Source organism: Amblyomma mixtum, chromosome 4 (genome assembly GCF_055824585.1).
Source record: "Amblyomma mixtum isolate Tamu chromosome 4, ASM5582458v1, whole genome shotgun sequence".
NCBI classification, from domain to species: domain Eukaryota; kingdom Metazoa; phylum Arthropoda; class Arachnida; order Ixodida; family Ixodidae; genus Amblyomma; species Amblyomma mixtum.
In genome coordinates, this window is record NC_143015.1 from 89,711,287 (window position 1) to 89,727,127 (window position 15,841).

The following is a 15,841-nucleotide window of genomic DNA, read 5'->3' on the forward strand; positions in this document are numbered from 1 at the left end:
TGGATTGAGTGAAAAGTTGCTGCGACGCTACTTTGGCCCGTACAAGGTTCTCCGTCGCATCGGTGACCTCGACTACGAAGTCATCCCCGACGGCACGACAGCATCTCAGCGACGCCGCACACGCCCGGAAGTCGTACATGTCGTACGCCTGAAGCCATATTATGAACGCTAAAGGACTGGAAGTTTTCATTGTACGTGTTTATTCTCATTTTAAAGCATCGAGACGATGCTTCTTTGGAAGGGGGGTAATGCCACGTATCATTGCAGTGTGTGTTCGTTCACGCTCAAGGCAGCAGGAAAGGATCGTTATCACTTTTGTTCGTGGCGCGAGAAGCGACCAGACTAATTTAGATTGTTCGCAGCCATGAAAGGCTGCATCTAGGTTTTTCCAGATTACCGTAGATGATCTTGACCTGTTATCTGGAAGTTTCCTTGCCGGCTTTAAATTGAGCGATGCCGCGAGCGGCGGACATTCGTAGTTCGACGACCGACGAGCACGTTTGTTGCTCACGCCGCCGCCGAGTGATTCAGTTCTTTTGTGGGCACAAGTCAGCCCAAATAAAGAGCTTCGTTTCCAATACTGGTTGGTGTCTTCCTGACCGCTGGACTGCCGTCACTACAACGTTACAATATCTTTCTGTGCGTTACAATCATAGAATTACGGGAGCCCTCATACTCCTCCTGGAGGAGTGGTGCAGCGATTAAGTGAAGTGCCACTGCCCTGCAACCCACATTGCTCTTCTTGAGGCACCAATCACTAATTTTATTGCCCCCTGCCACGGTGGGCAGTTTGCTCACTATCCGATGGGCAGGTTGTGATGGCACCGCAATGTCACGTGACATATGCGGCCCACCCTGCCTCCTAGGTTGCTCCCTGGGTACACCTCGCACAGCCATGCTTGCGATTTTTCGCTCGCAACGCCGACATCGGATTTTCTTCAGAACGGGGTCTTTTATGCTACTGCGTTAATAAGGTGGGCGAAAACACTTCTAAATTGGGGACGGGTGTGAATAGCTCATTTGACTCGATGTATATTTTAGCGACCTCCCCCATTCTACGCGATCTATCCAAATTATGGATGACACTCGCCCCAGCTGGCCGAATAAGAGCGCCGCGCAACGAATGCCCTCAAAAGATCGGTCGGACTATCAGCACGTCGGTGCTCGGGCACGTTGTCTGGGCGGGGACGCCTTGCCGAACTTTGAAGAATTTTATCCTGTCAGCCAAGGTGGGGCGTCGCTAGCGACCACCACCAAGAAAAGGGTACCATGATAGAAAACGATGCGCTGCCGCCGGGCGATACATAGTGAAGGGAGACAATGCCTAGAAGCAGTGCCTACTTCAGAAGCAGGAAGTGAACCGTCGCCGATGCACAGTGCTGGCGGAAAAGGAATGTCGACTATAACACAGGCAGGGTGCCGCCCAAAGTGTGCCCGAGTGACCATTGAAGAACACGCAGCGAAAGAGAAAATCATGCGGGAAGTTAGGTGCGGTTGTTTGCAAGGACAACTGTAGGGAGTAGCTACATCGCGAAGCTCTTATTCATTGCGAGTGTGGCACGTATTGCAGCGCTCCCGATCGACTGTGGTTTATGTAGGACATAATGCGTGTACAAGGACGACACCACGGGGTACTATGAATGTGCCGTTGTTTTAGTAATGAATTGCATATTGAGTTTTAGGACGAATGATCCCAAAAATGATCGACAACCAGCCTAGAGTTTCTGCAACACTTCTCAAGGTAGAATGGAACACCAATAGCACAAGTTTGCTAACCAATCGAAGACAAATTATGTAGCTAACAGTTGAATTGAATACGAATCGAATCGAATAACATCCCATTCAGCTAGTGGGGGTAGCAAATGCAGCGAAGCTCTAGCGGCAGCGATCAAGTGTAGCGGAATAATTTATGGTGGCTTTCGCTGCCAAAGGGCCCAACACCAATCTCTACTCTTGAAATTCAGCAGAGTTAGTGTCTTACTTCAGTGAGCCGATAATTTCCGTGTGACATGCATAACAAAATTCACTTTTATTACAGCTGCTGGCCTCTGTGAATGAGCTTGCACTATACTCCAGTAGAGAAGCGCTAGCCTTGAGCCATGGCCTCAGAGACCTGGGACGCTGCTAGGGTTAGCTAAACCTAGCTGAGGTCCTAGTCTTGGAGGCAATGAATTTGAGCTCTAAGAGCGTTGCGGCAAGAACGAGCCACGTGGCTGCGTTCGCACCTACTGTCTGCGAAGACCGATTTCGTATGCTCTGCAGCGTACAAATGTCCGCTAATTTCAGGAAGTGGTCATTGCGTTTATTCATACGAATTATTAGTAATTCATCCCAATACCTTGAAAATATTCGAATAGTGCCTATATGCAATTTTATTGATTGAGAAAATCGAGTTGGAGGTTATTCGGTTCACTGTTGAAAAATTTGAGTATTGGCGCAACCTAGAAAATAGGACGGCGTGATACCTACATTCCTACAAGTCTTTAACCAGCTCCAGTGTCGCATTGCGAAATGCATCTCATAAAATGCTTCTCTCCGCGAGGCTGCTGCATATTCATTCTCTAATTTGATGAGCAAATCGGCATTCAATTGTTCCCTTCTTTAACTATCGTGTTTGAAAGGAGTAGGTACCTGATTAGATCAATATGATTAGAAATTTTCATCACCTGCGGCTATGAAAAGTTCAGGGGGCACTTTGACTGTCTAAAGTGCGTAGAGGCGAATGCGTTTTCCGCACCACTTTGCCTGCTCCTGTGGCACTGGTGGCGTCACATGTATTTGAGTACTAATTACTAAAGAATGACAAATCACTAATTAATGTTTAATTACTGATTAGTGCCTGGATACTAATTAACTGCTAATTAATGATGCTTAAGCTTCGCCTTTAGGAGTGGAACGCGACAGCGTGTTGTAGCGCTGCCAGGGAGGAGGCTGCTCGGACGCGCGCCGAGCGTTCAGCAGGTGCGCATCGGCTCTGCCGATTCTCGGCTGGAGCCCCGGATTTTTTCCACCCCGGGCCAACAAGACCTGCACCACCGTGCTCCGGAAGTCACAGGGGATCGGTGGATATCTTTTTTTCCGAGGTGAGATCCCCTTTTACAAATCCTGGCAAAGCGAAGTTTCGACCACGCTGGACGGCGCCGCTAGGCCTGACAGCGGCGCCAACGCCCGGCGCGGCGGAGCCCCTGCTCTGCGATAATATGGCCTTCCAACAAGCCACCAGCCAGGGATATGACCCGGAGGCGATGGCGTGGACCACCGTTCATCCCCAGAACGTGGGTGAGACAACAGCAGCAAGCTTCAAGAGCGCCGCGCTCGCTGCCGCGGTAGCTCGCCGAGCGCAGGGCCGTGCCCTAAAAGCGGCGTCCGTCGACGCGGCCTCCCGTGCCGCTCCCGCCGCCGGCGCCAGCTCCGACAACTCCGCTCAACGCACAGCGGGCCGGCCTCTTACGACCTGGAGGCCGCAGCCATTACCAAAACCGACACCCGAAGACTTCGTGGTAGTCCTCAAGCCGCGAACTCGAGTATCATTGCAAGAGGTATTCGAAGAGAACGGATACGGGCGGGCGTTCATAACCTACCTCGGACCGGACTGCTCGCAATTTTTCACAATTCTTCCGGTACGCGACCAAAATTTAATTCTAATTTACACTTCAAAAGCCGAAATTGCGGATAAACTTATCGGGGACTTCGAGATAAATCTGCAAAATAAGAAAGTCCAACTTACAGGCCACCTAAGGCAAGACGGTGGTAACGTCTGTTACGGCGTGGTAACAGTACGCAATACAGATACAGCGGAATCCCTCCGCTCAAGTCTCGAGTGGCGCCAGGGCGAGATTCTGGAGATACGCAAATTCGGCACGTCAAACAAGGCGCGAATAACATTTTCCGGAAAGCTGAAGCCGCGCTACGTACATTACGAGTGCATGCTCATCCAAGTCCGTGAATACCAGCGCACCATCCCGGCCTGCGGTCACTGCGGTGTTGTCGGTCACCGTATGGACGCCTGTCCCGGCCCAAGACCGGACAAATGTGGTGTGTGCGGCCAACAAGCCGAGCTCGTTGAGGGAGTGCGGGTCTCTCACGAGTGCGTTCCAAAATGCTCTCTGTGTGGCGGAGCCCATACCACGGGGGCCCGCGGGTGCGTTGCAAAGTATCGAACCCCCCAGCCCCTGCGCCCAGAGCAGGGACCGACGCACAAGAAGGGCCGCCGTAAACGCCGGAAACGGCGGCCCCGCCAAGCCAAGGACAAGGGAGCCAACCAGCCCCCGAGCAAGCCAGGCGGTCCGTCTACCGGCAAGCCAGGCGGTACATCTACCGGCAAGCCAGGCGGTCCATCTACCGGCAAGCCAGGCGGTCCATCTCCCGGAAAGCCAGCCGGTCCATCTACCGAGAAGCCGGAGTTGCCTAAGGCAATACCACCACCACCCCAAGCCGACGTGGAGAAACGAACGAGTACCCCCCCACCAGGTTCTTCGCGGACATGGGCGCAAGCCGTCATCCAGGGATCCCAGGTGAGCAGCAAGGGCAGGGCAGCCCCTCCTCATCACCCCCCCCCTTCCAAACCGCCGACAAAAACGGCCGAGCAATCCCAAATTTCCGCCCTCAAAGAGGAAATCGCTAACCTACAGAAGTGTCTTGCCCTCACTGAGGCGCGCCAAAATTTTCAAACCCAGAGGCCCACTCCCCCCGCGGTGGAGGAGATGGATAGCGACACACCGGCGAACGCGCAGACTGCAGCCGCGCAGTCTGCGCTTGAGGCGAGGGTTAGCGCACTGGAGGCTCAGATGAACTCCGCATTCTCCGCCTTAGAAATGCAAATCGCAACCACCATCAAGGCGGCTCTAGACAAAATTCCGACCATTATAGCCGCACATATGACGAAACAAACTGTAACTACCAGGCGCTCCGGCCAACTCAAGCGTATAAGGAGCCCCAATATTAAGGCTGGTAGACCAAAAGTCGCACATGAGGAACAGGAGCCCGCCCTCAACCTGCCCAGCGTGACGCAACCTGCTGTCATTGGGGCACCCGGCTCAGAGGCGGGCCCCTTCCAAGTAAGCATAAATTATAATCATAATCATGGCGGACATTAATAAATCGCGATGGTACTCACGCAGCAATTCGGCCCCTGTCCAAATTTTACAGTGGAACTGCAGAGGTTTCAAGGCCCGTACTACGGGCCGACCTACGGCTTTTCCTAACAACGTTCCCCAGTCCTCCTGCTGTAGTGGCCCTCCAAGAGCCGGGGGACGCAGCCACCCTCACAAATTACTCAGTGTATCAGCAGGATGCGCAGAGCTGCCTCTGCGTACATAAAAATTATACGGCCTCCCCGGTGGACCTGGATTACAAGGCGATTTTCTCGTATGCGATGGTGACGATCCTTCCGCTACGCAAACAGGACCCCCCATTACACGTACTCAACGTTTACAGCTCTCCAAAACTTCCAAACGTCACATTTGCAGACTTATTCAGTCGGGCGTTAAAGGTGGCGAACAGGGACCCCCTCATAATCGTTGGGGACTTTAATGCCCCCAGCCCCTTATGGGGATACATACGTGAAGAAAAACGAGGACGCAAGCTGGCGGAACTTGCGTCAACGTTGGGCCTTACTCTTCACACGGACCCTGCACAACCCACTCGCATTGGGAACTCCGTGGCACGCGACACGTGCCCAGATCTCAGCTTTACCAAAAATATTAGATATGCAGAATGGCACAACACCGAGGAAACCCTGGGTAGCGACCACTGCATTCTTGCGACCACAATCCGCACCAAACCCCTTAGAAGACCTCACACTAAAGCAATCCTTCCAGACTGGACCAAATTCAGATCCAACTACACTAACCCTACCCCTATAGCGGATCAAGGTTACACTACCTGGTCACAACACCTCATCTGCCAACTCAAAGATACCGAACACCACGTTCAGCTCTCAGAGGCGAACCCGGCGGTGGACAACCACCTCCTTCACCTCTGGGAGGCCCGGCACAGCCTCGTCCGCCGATGGCGCCGGCAGAAGTACAATCGGCAACTCAAAATCCGCATCGCGGAACTCACCCAACAAGCGGCAGAGTATGCGGCCCAACTCGCCGACTCGAACTGGGTAGACCGATGCAACACCGCTGCTCGGCAAATGTCGAGCCGGAGCACGTGGCGCCTTTTCCGCGCCCTCATTGATCCGACCCAAACCCGCACCGAAACACAAAAACATCTTCAACGAGCAATTCACACCTTCAACGGAGACACAGCCAAACTGGCTGACGCGCTCCGAGACAAATATCTGTACACAGACCAGGATTCGCGTGGTCCGGCGTACTCGTATGCAGGTTCTGAGAACGCAGAGCTGGATTGAACGTTCCAGCTTCACGACCTCAAAGCGGCCCTGGCCAAAATGAAACGAGGGACAGCCCCGGGCAGGGACAAGGTAACTGTGAAACTTCTCGCTAACCTACCCGAACCGGCCTACGAGCGGCTGCTCGAATACTTCAATGCAATCTGGACGGGAGGTACGCCTCTCCCAGTGGATTGGAAGACGGCTCTCGTCACATTCATACCCAAACCAGGCAAACCTCTCAACAATGACAACCTCCGGCCCATATCTCGCACTTCTTGTGTGGGGAAGTTGATGGAGACCATGGTCCGTGACAGACTATCCACCTACCTAGAAACGCACAACGCCTTTGCAGACACCATGTACGGGTTCCGCCCACACCGGTCCACACAAGATGTGCTGCTGCAACTTCATAGAGAGATTCTTGATCCCGTCGAGCACCCTAGCGATGACAAGGTGGTCCTCGCATTGGACTTGCGGGGGGGCTTTCGACAATGTTACCCATGATATCATGCTCTCCCACCTGTCCCAAGTGAACTGTGGGTACAACACATTCCAATACATCAAGCAATTCCTCACAGATCGGCAATCATATATCCGACTCCAAGACAGTGAACATGGCCCGTACCAACTTGGTACGCGAGGGACTCCACAGGGAGCAGTCCTCTCGCCTCTTCTCTTCAATCTGGCCATGATGAAGCTCCCTACCCAGCTGGGTGAGGTCCCGGGTGTGCGGCATGCCCTGTACGCGGACGACATCACCCTCTGGGCAACACACGGTTTGGTTGGAGAAATCGAGGCCAACCTGCAGCAAGCGGCGGCTATTGTGGACGATTATGCACACCGCTGCGGCCTTGAGTGCTCCCCGAGCAAATCGGAATTCGTGCACATACGTCCCAATCCAAGGTGCACAACCAAAATTGCCCTCTCCCTGCTTAGTGGCCCGATACCTGAACACGATGAAATCAGAGTATTGGGACTCTACATACAAAAGAACCGCAAGATTGACACCACGCTGAAGAAACTCCGCAAGGTGGGGGATCAGGTGGGCCGTATGGTCCGCCGGGTATCAAACAAACGAGGGGGGTTGCGACGCAAAGACGCCCTGCGGCTGGCCAATGCATTCGTAACCAGTCGAATCCTATATTGGGCACCGTACCTCCACCCGCGCAAATGCGATGAGAACGCTTTCGAAGTGATTCTCCGAAAAATCTATAAGAGAGCTCTCGACCTCCCAATTGCAACATCCAACCAACGTCTCCTCGGCCTGGGGATGACGAACACCTTTGGGGAGCTGCGCGAGGCTCATCTCAGCAATCAATACTTGCGGTTAAGCAAAACACGTGCGGGTAGCCGCCTACTGACCCGCCTCCACATCAATTACACAACCCAAGAGGAGAAGCGGGTATCCATGCCCGAGGCCTGGCGCTTCGCACTAAAGGTTCGCCCCCTCCCCAATAACATGACAAAAGATGCCCATGATGGCCGCCGCCTCGCGCGAGCGGAGGCCATTTCCAAGCAGTATGGTGCTCGACCAGGGGTATTTTACACGGACGCGGCAGGTCCACACCATGGGGGTTGGTACACGGCTGCCGTTGTCCACCAAAACAACCCAGTTCAGGGCCTCACCTTCCGTGCCCCCAACATTACATTGGCGGAGGAAGTTGCTATCGCACTTGCAGCTGCGGATCCAGCGTCCCGAGTCATTATCACCGACTCAAGAGAAGCTTGCCGCAATTTTGAACAGGGCCAAATTCCAGATCGTGCTTTCCAAATTTTACACAGATGTGAGTACCGGGATTTCCCAACCCGGCGCACCATCATCTGGGCCCCAGCACATGCGGGGATAGAGGGAAATAAGGTAGCGGACACTACCGCCCGCGCGCTTAACCACCGGGCATCGCCTCTCTCGCCGCCTGATCCGGCTACTGATTTTAATCCGGCTATTACTTTTCGGGAGATCTCTCTCCTGTATCAAAACGCTCACGGCCGATACCCACCCCCCTGTAAAGGCCTCAATAAGTCAGAGGAGCGTTGGCTACTTCGCCTCTACACCAACACGGTACTGTGCCCGGCAGTGCTCAAACATTTCAATTCGGCATTTTCGGGCGAGTGTCCACACTGTGGGGAAGTGTTTGCGGACACGTATCACATGGTGTGGGCATGCCCGGCGAATCCTGCTTTCCCACCCCACCCCCACCCCACCCGAGAGGACTGGGAGGCTGCCCTGCTCGGCTGCTCAACTCTCCAGGACCAACGAGCCCTGGTGACAAGAGCCCGGGCCGCCGCGGAGGCCACAGGGGTCCCGGACTAGAGATCCCTCCTAGTGATTGTGAGGGCCGGGCCCTTCAGGCACGGTCCAAGCAATACCTCTGTATATAGTAGAAATAAATGTTTCACACCACCACCACCACCTGCCAGGGAGTCCACGGAACGCCACCACCCATTCGGCGCGATGCCTTGCCGTTAGAACGTAACGCTTTTTGAGGAAAGGAAATGGCGCAGTAATTCTCTGCCGTCTCGGTGGACACCTGAACCGCACCATAGAGGAAGGGAGGAAGTGGGATTGAAAGAAGAAAGACAAAGATGTCCCGTAATGAAGAAAATGAAAATTGTATTTGAGGAAAGGAAATTACGCGGTACCTGTCTCACACACTTACACCGTGGTCTCACATATCTTGGTGGAAACCCGTCAAAATTCAGGGGTGGGGGGGTGCACTTTTTTTTACCTAAAGTGCGGTCACTGATGTGCGGTTAAGATGTTAAGCTTCGCCTCTAAGAGCCGAACGCGACAGCGTCTTGCAACGCTGCCAGGGAGTCCATAGAACGCCATCGCCCATTCGGTTCTACGCCTCGCTCGTCGGTAAATTGGTTTTTGAGGAAAGGAAATGTACCTGTCTCTCATATCTCGGTGGACACCTAAACCTTGCCGAAAGGGAAGGGAGGAGGATGGCAGTGAGCGAAGACACCGTATTCACTGGAGGCGCCTTTGTACATTCCAAACCATCGAGCTGGCATGGCGGAGCTTCAGTCCCGTGCTGGCTGACCACGACAGTGTCGTATGTATATAGCGTTATGTGTATTTTTGTTGTGCAATGTCATGAGCCAAAGCCTGGCAATAAAGAAAAAAAAAGCTGGCACGGCGGAGTGGATAGCATGCTCGTGTCGCACTCTGAAGACCGGGGTTCGATTCCCGAGCTCGACCAATTTCCTACTCGGTTTTATTTATTTATATGGCCTGACTAGAAATGTTAATTAGTCTAATTGGATAATTAAGCAATTAACTAAGCTCAGTCCCACTTAGAGCATCACTATATGGTAGTAATTACTAGCCAAAGTGCAATTGGCCACGTTTGAAATTGGCGCACTGTGACGTCACGACCGTTTCGACCAATTGAAAAGCGTGACATATCTGTCGACAACTGCTGCTTACAACGATGAGGCATTAAAGGCTTTCGCATTAAAAACCAAAGCAAGGGGGATACGCAGCAGTAATTCCGTCGGCGCGTCACGCTTGCTCTGAGTGAAAGACATGCCTACCATGGAAGGAGGGGTCGTTTACACAAAGGAGGAGGCAAGGCGGGCCAGAAACATTGCTGCTTATGCTACTTGTTTTGGCTCTTGTTTTGGAAACAACTGATGGCATGCCGCCGACATGTGGGTGCCGTAACGGGCGGATGTAACAGGTGTGGTCCAGGCTGTCACTAGAGAAGCTGCCGCCAAGAGCTCATGCTCCCTCTGGCAGTTGGTGCAGCTAACCAATGAAGGCACCTTACTTTGTGTAGCATTCCGTTCGACTGCTCTTGTCTGCAGCTTAAGTTAAGAAAGCGCTGAACCGAATGTTTCTTTAACTTCTCTAAACAAAAAGACATCACCCCAGCCTTTCCCCTGCCTAACACCAAGAGGAGACAAGGAGCAGTTCAAAGATCTTTCTGCAACCTGGTTAATAACAGCTTGTACTTCAGGATTTTTTAGGATTCTGCATCTGCTATTAATCTGTGATCAACGCTAATATTTGAAGGTACAGGTTTGGTCAGAAGTTTCCAGGCCGCAGGGTCTGCTTTTCATTGGTATATCCTGGCACTTAAGATGCCAATAAAGCTATTAAGGTTCTGAGACGTCAGATCTATACCTTTTCTGCCCTCTACAGATATTTTTCGCTTCGGAGATGTCGTAAGTGCCTGACTGTACTGCTCCAAAGCACACTCCGTGGCCTGGGAACATTTGACCGACCCAGCGCATCCAAAACTCAATGCAGTGGAGCACTGTGAAGTCCGCAAAAACACTTAAATGTATACATTTGCTGAAACGATATTTATGAAGGTCCGGTACGAATTCAGTTTTTGTTTTGACTGTTGTGTGGCGTATTATATTTGTTTTCAAATTTCAGTGCAAAATTTGAGCATATATGAAGCGCAGCTAAATTCCCCTAAATGGCGTTCCTGGCTTCACTTTCAAGCGCTCCTAATGATGTACTTTTTGACAAATCGAGAGCCGGTACAATCACCACACTTAACCTATTATACGCGGTGCGTACTGAAAGAAGGCTGCACCAAGCTCGACAGCCGCAAAAAGAGGGATGTGCGCTGTGATAGACGGCAGACAATGCTCACATTCTCGATAGCCTCTTTTTACGACGCCTGAAGGAATGAGCTTTCTAATATTTGTTGAGTGCTGACGTGTGCCCTGTGGAAACTTTTTTTTTAGCCACGGATTCCTTGCTTTCAGTCGTAATTCATTTGTAATTTGAATGTTGCGTTATTTACGCTTTTGTGATTCTTTTCTCTTGACTCTTTTTCCAAAACCTTTCGCTGTTATCCTCTTATGAAGCACTAAAGCTCAGTTGAAGGGACATTTTCCCGACTGCCGTGACTCTTCTACCGAAAGCGCGGCCCCGGATGGATTTTCAAGCACCCCTTGTTTATTTTTACTATAGGAATTCTGAATGGATTGCGTGGTGAAGAGCCTTACGCGAAATGGAAACGAAAAAAAATGGCTGCCCATTTGAGCATTTAGACCCAATGCGAATATGTGCGCCAGACGGTTGCGCGTCGAAAATGTTTCTTAAAACATTTCGAACCGCACCCTCCTAGTGCAGATATCCCCATAAGACATGAGAAATGAAACAAACCTTCGCAGCTGTCATGGTCACTAAAGGACGTTGCGGCGTCGAACATGTGCGATTCGATCGTCGCTCGAACGATTTTCTCGCAGACGTCGTGGAATGCTCCTTAGGATAAATACGTAGAGACACATTTGCTGGCAACAGCCATATTTTATAACTTGACAAGACGGCGTTTGACTGCAGGGAAGGTGCCTTCAGTGCAGGGTAAATTTAGTTCTGTGTTGCATGTCGACTTAGCCGCATATGAACCCACCTGAATTTTATTGAATGATGCTGCAAGAAGTGATGATGGTAAATTGTACTTATTGGTTGATAGCGAACATATTCTAATTTCTAAGACTATTGGTGGCGTTTCGTTATATGCCAACATGTCTTCGTATCAGATATAGCTCAAGAAACGGGATAAGTATGCACATGTTTCATGAAACCTTCAGTACAACTACGACAAGTTATCAAACGCAAACATGCGTGCTATTTATTTGTTTCGAATACTTTCCAGCCCCGAAGGCATTAGATAAAGGAGTTGTAAGGTGCATAAAATGAACAGTGCATGTTATACAATATTGTTTACAAAAAAGCAGAAAATACAGTATTCTTGAAATTGTAGGTGTCAGAAATGGCAGCGACGGAGGGAGGAGGGCCGTTCTAGTCTGCGCTGGTTTTGGGAATAAATAAAGTGGGTGCTTGATAACCACAAAGTGAACAAGTGGGGGGAAACTTCAGGGTGGTTGCCAAAGTTTCGAGGGCACTTGTCTTCAGCCTTTCGTCGAAACACTGGCAAACACCCTAAGGCTTTCCCCTGCCTTGTTCGCTGTTTTAGTACTTCAATTGTGATCATTGCAATGGCTAATTTTATGGTTCACGTGCTCTAGAGCTGTGATTTCATGAGTACCAGGTTTCCATAACGGTGGGTTCTATTGTCGTGCTTATGAGTCGAGCCATTGTTGCAGTATAAATGTGACATTTATACTTGGAAAGGACATAGTAGTGTTAAAGAGGAGCCTCTACTTGAAGAAGCGGATGGCCATAGCTCACGGCACGATTCTCATGTAGAAGCAAGTCAAAACAGACAGCAACTTCTTTCGAAGACATGTTCGTCTTACCTGGTTGGTCGCGTCTAAGCACATTTGGTTTTCTGTGACTGGAGGGTAGAATGTACATTGGTTCCAGCACTCGAAGGGTAGAGTCCGCAAAGTGCGAGTGAGGTACCCGAAGAGGAATGACTGCTGTCACCCTATAAAACTATGCCAAATCCTGGCCTTGCTGTTCGCACGACATGTAAAATTGAATGAAAATGCCCAACCCTTTAAGGCACAATAAATTCGTTGCTCTGCAGAATGTATTACATCATAAACAAAAATCTCACACGATAGTCACCACGTTCTAACTTGATATTCAGCAACATCTTTCGTGTATTTTCGTTTCGCGATATGGGGTGGTAAATTATTTCAAAGAGACATGCATATATGCATAGGCAGGCATGGGTATATAGCACTCTTTTTAGTCCAGCACACATACTCGTTCTCTGACTGCCACTCCTCTCTAGTCCGCCTCTCCTGGCGCGCTGCGTCGCCTTCACTGAGCCGACCATCGGAAGCCGCGTTCCGCAGCAGCTATCACTCTGGAAGTGTACTACATTCAGCCGCTGTCACCGTACCCTCCTTGTTCCACGGTAACCGTGCCCTTTTTGATTAGTGTGGCAGCGACGCTCCCTTTGAGTCTTCTTCCGGTGGCATCAAACTATGTTCCTTCCACAACGCCCTCGTCCTCCCACGGATGGTTCCCGTTGCGACCACCCCTCGGTTGAGCGTTTCACCAGTTCCACCATACCCTCCACTTCACATGCTGACTCTACAATCTCTTGGTTGAGCGCGGCGCCTGTGTTTAGCGACATTTTTCGCGGTCATATTTGCCGACTGATCGGTGGCCAGATGATTTGTCATCACTGGAAGATGTCCAAATGTGTGGACGGTTATTTTCTTTTCATCGACGCTCCTAGTCTCACTAGGAACATCGGCAATCTTGAATGTCAACGCTTGTCGTGCCTTTGTGCTGAACCCATCCTTTGTCCGTTTGCGTCGTTCTTCGCTGAAAATGAACCATAACCAACTTGTTGAAATGTCTGTTTCGTTATGATGTGTCTTATAGTACATTTTCGCTCACATCGGTAATGTAAAGTCGATGCGGATTGTGCTCAGGATTGTGCTCAGGCTGAAGCGCGGCTCAGTTTCGATGCAGCCGCCTAAGGCCCGAGTAGAACGAAAATATTCCGCCTAGTTGGTGACGCCGCGGCCCGATTTTCGCTGGGTGCTTTCACATGCATCGAGTACCCAGCGAATCTGGCCGTCGGGACACGCAAGGTTCCTTGATCAGGGTGGATGTTTGGGCGAGTTGGTTGCTCATGATGAAAAAACTGTAGCGCTCGAGACAGGGACACAACGAAGACGACAACACTTGCGCTAACTTTCAGACTTGAAAGTCAGCGCATGTGTTGTCGTCTTCGTTGTGTCCTTGTCTCGAGCGCTACAGTTTTTTCATCAAGGTTGCTTGATGTTCGCATAGTCAACCCATGGCTAAACACGACAAAAGTGCTGCCGGAATGTCTTGATGTTAATACCGGCGTACTTTTAGATGCACCTTAATCTTTTGTACGTCTTGAACAGAATAAACATTATTGCTTCCGCCGTGGCAACAGTCTCCTTTGACCCCACGTAGCACGTCATTTCGGTGCTCCCCATTTTTCAGTCCCAGTTCGATCACTCCGACGCTGCGAACGAATTCTGACTAGACGGAACTCGATCGCAAGCAGTCTGCGACTAAATTTGCAGTGTCGTTTGGAAAAATAGCATGCATGTGAAACTCGCCTAACACAGTGCCGTAGGTTGTCGCCGAGTCCTTATGCCCCGAGTGGTGCTCGCTTAGTGTTGCTTGGTGATGAACTTTAGTTCAGCCAAGCTCACGTCTGCCAGAGAGCAAAATCAAAACGAGGATACTGTTATTAGGCGGTGTTGTGCACACCTGTGCTTTATTTGGCTCAAAGATATCTAGACTCAATGCTGCACTGCGACTGCACATCGAAGTCTCATTGACTTCTATTCTTCCTGTTTATGAAGCCACCGCCTACGACCGGATGTGAGAAGCATGATGCTCAGCTAAAAAAACACACCCTGATGTTTCTCTCCAATTAAATGTGCGCACATGGCCCGGACTGCCATGTGCCTGCCGCAGCGTTGTCAGCGCTAACGCCTGGTGCCTGCATCTTTCTCTCTCTGCACACCCCACGTACCTCAAAGCGCAATTCAGTCCTCCACTTATCCAGGGAGCCAGTTATGTCCACTTCCTTTCCTTAAAATCACCGAATTCTAAAACAATCTCAACGCTAGCGCCAATGAACACAATGAACACTGACGGCCTAAGGCTTCAGTGCCGCGTTTCTGCCACAGCGATTTCAGTTAAATCTCTCATAGCGACTCAGGACATCAAGGACGTCCGAAGCTCCCGCTCCATCAGTTTCAAAGCTTGAAGGGCGACTGAGGTGTCCACTGTCCCAGGGGGCCAGTTATGCGCCTTTCCTTTCCTTTCGAAGCTCTCATTCTTCATCGGTTTCGTAGCTTAAAGCGCGTCTAAGATGTCCACAGCCCCATAGAGGCGAGTTATTTGCCTTTTCTTTTGCTTTCGAAGCTCTAGGTCATCTGAAGGCGGAAGTTAGAGCCACCGCGAACCTGGCTTTACCTCGCGAAGTCAAGCTTTCGCTTCAAAGAACTGGAGAGGACACTGAAGCTCCGCCTGTGAGGCGGAGTTTAATGGATCAATGCCCATATATGCAGAGCTGGCCTTTCTCTACTTGAACTTCATAGATCCCTGAGAGTCCTCCAAAGAGTCCTGGCGCAGTGATGCAGCGGTTATGCGCCTTGGCTTGTGCACCTTGGTTTATCTTGACCACCTGCCACTGCCGTTTGCCAACATTCCGATGGGCAGGTTGTGATGGCACCACAATGTTCTGTTGTAGAGGTAGCCCACCTGTCTCTTAGTTTGCTTCTCCGGAGATTTGTGGTGAAAGTTCATAACGACAAGGTCGCCGACAGCGATGCCGGATTTTCCGCGACATGATCTCCTTTACTATATCGCGTTAAAAACCGCAAAAAGAGACGGGACAGAGACGGCAACCGCCCTTTCTTGTCGTCTGCCTATGTCCTGTTCCTTTTCGTGGTTTTCTCTCTTCATAATGTCGGATTGTCAGCAGGCCTGTGCTCGCGTGCCGTGTCTGTATGGGCTCTCCTTGTTGAATTTAAGCACCTCACATGTCGGACATGATGGGGCCTCACAAGCGACTACGACCCACAGTAGAAGGGCATCATGGTAGAAAACGTAGCTGCGCA

At 50.9% G+C, this 15,841-nt stretch overlaps 1 protein-coding gene across 1 annotated transcript in view; it reads left to right on the forward strand.

The window, feature by feature from the left end:
- The first annotated feature begins 2,947 nt into the window (after positions 1 to 2,947).
- The window catches only part of LOC149347363 (uncharacterized), a 37,824-nt gene continuing 24,930 nt past the window's right edge, over positions 2,948 to 15,841 (forward strand). Inside the window, exon 1 of the mRNA XM_089541565.1 lies at positions 2,948 to 5,057. Within this exon, the coding sequence (XP_089397691.1) occupies positions 3,201 to 5,057 (1,857 nt within the window). The 5' untranslated portion in view covers positions 2,948 to 3,200. The remainder of the gene's footprint in view (positions 5,058 to 15,841) is intronic.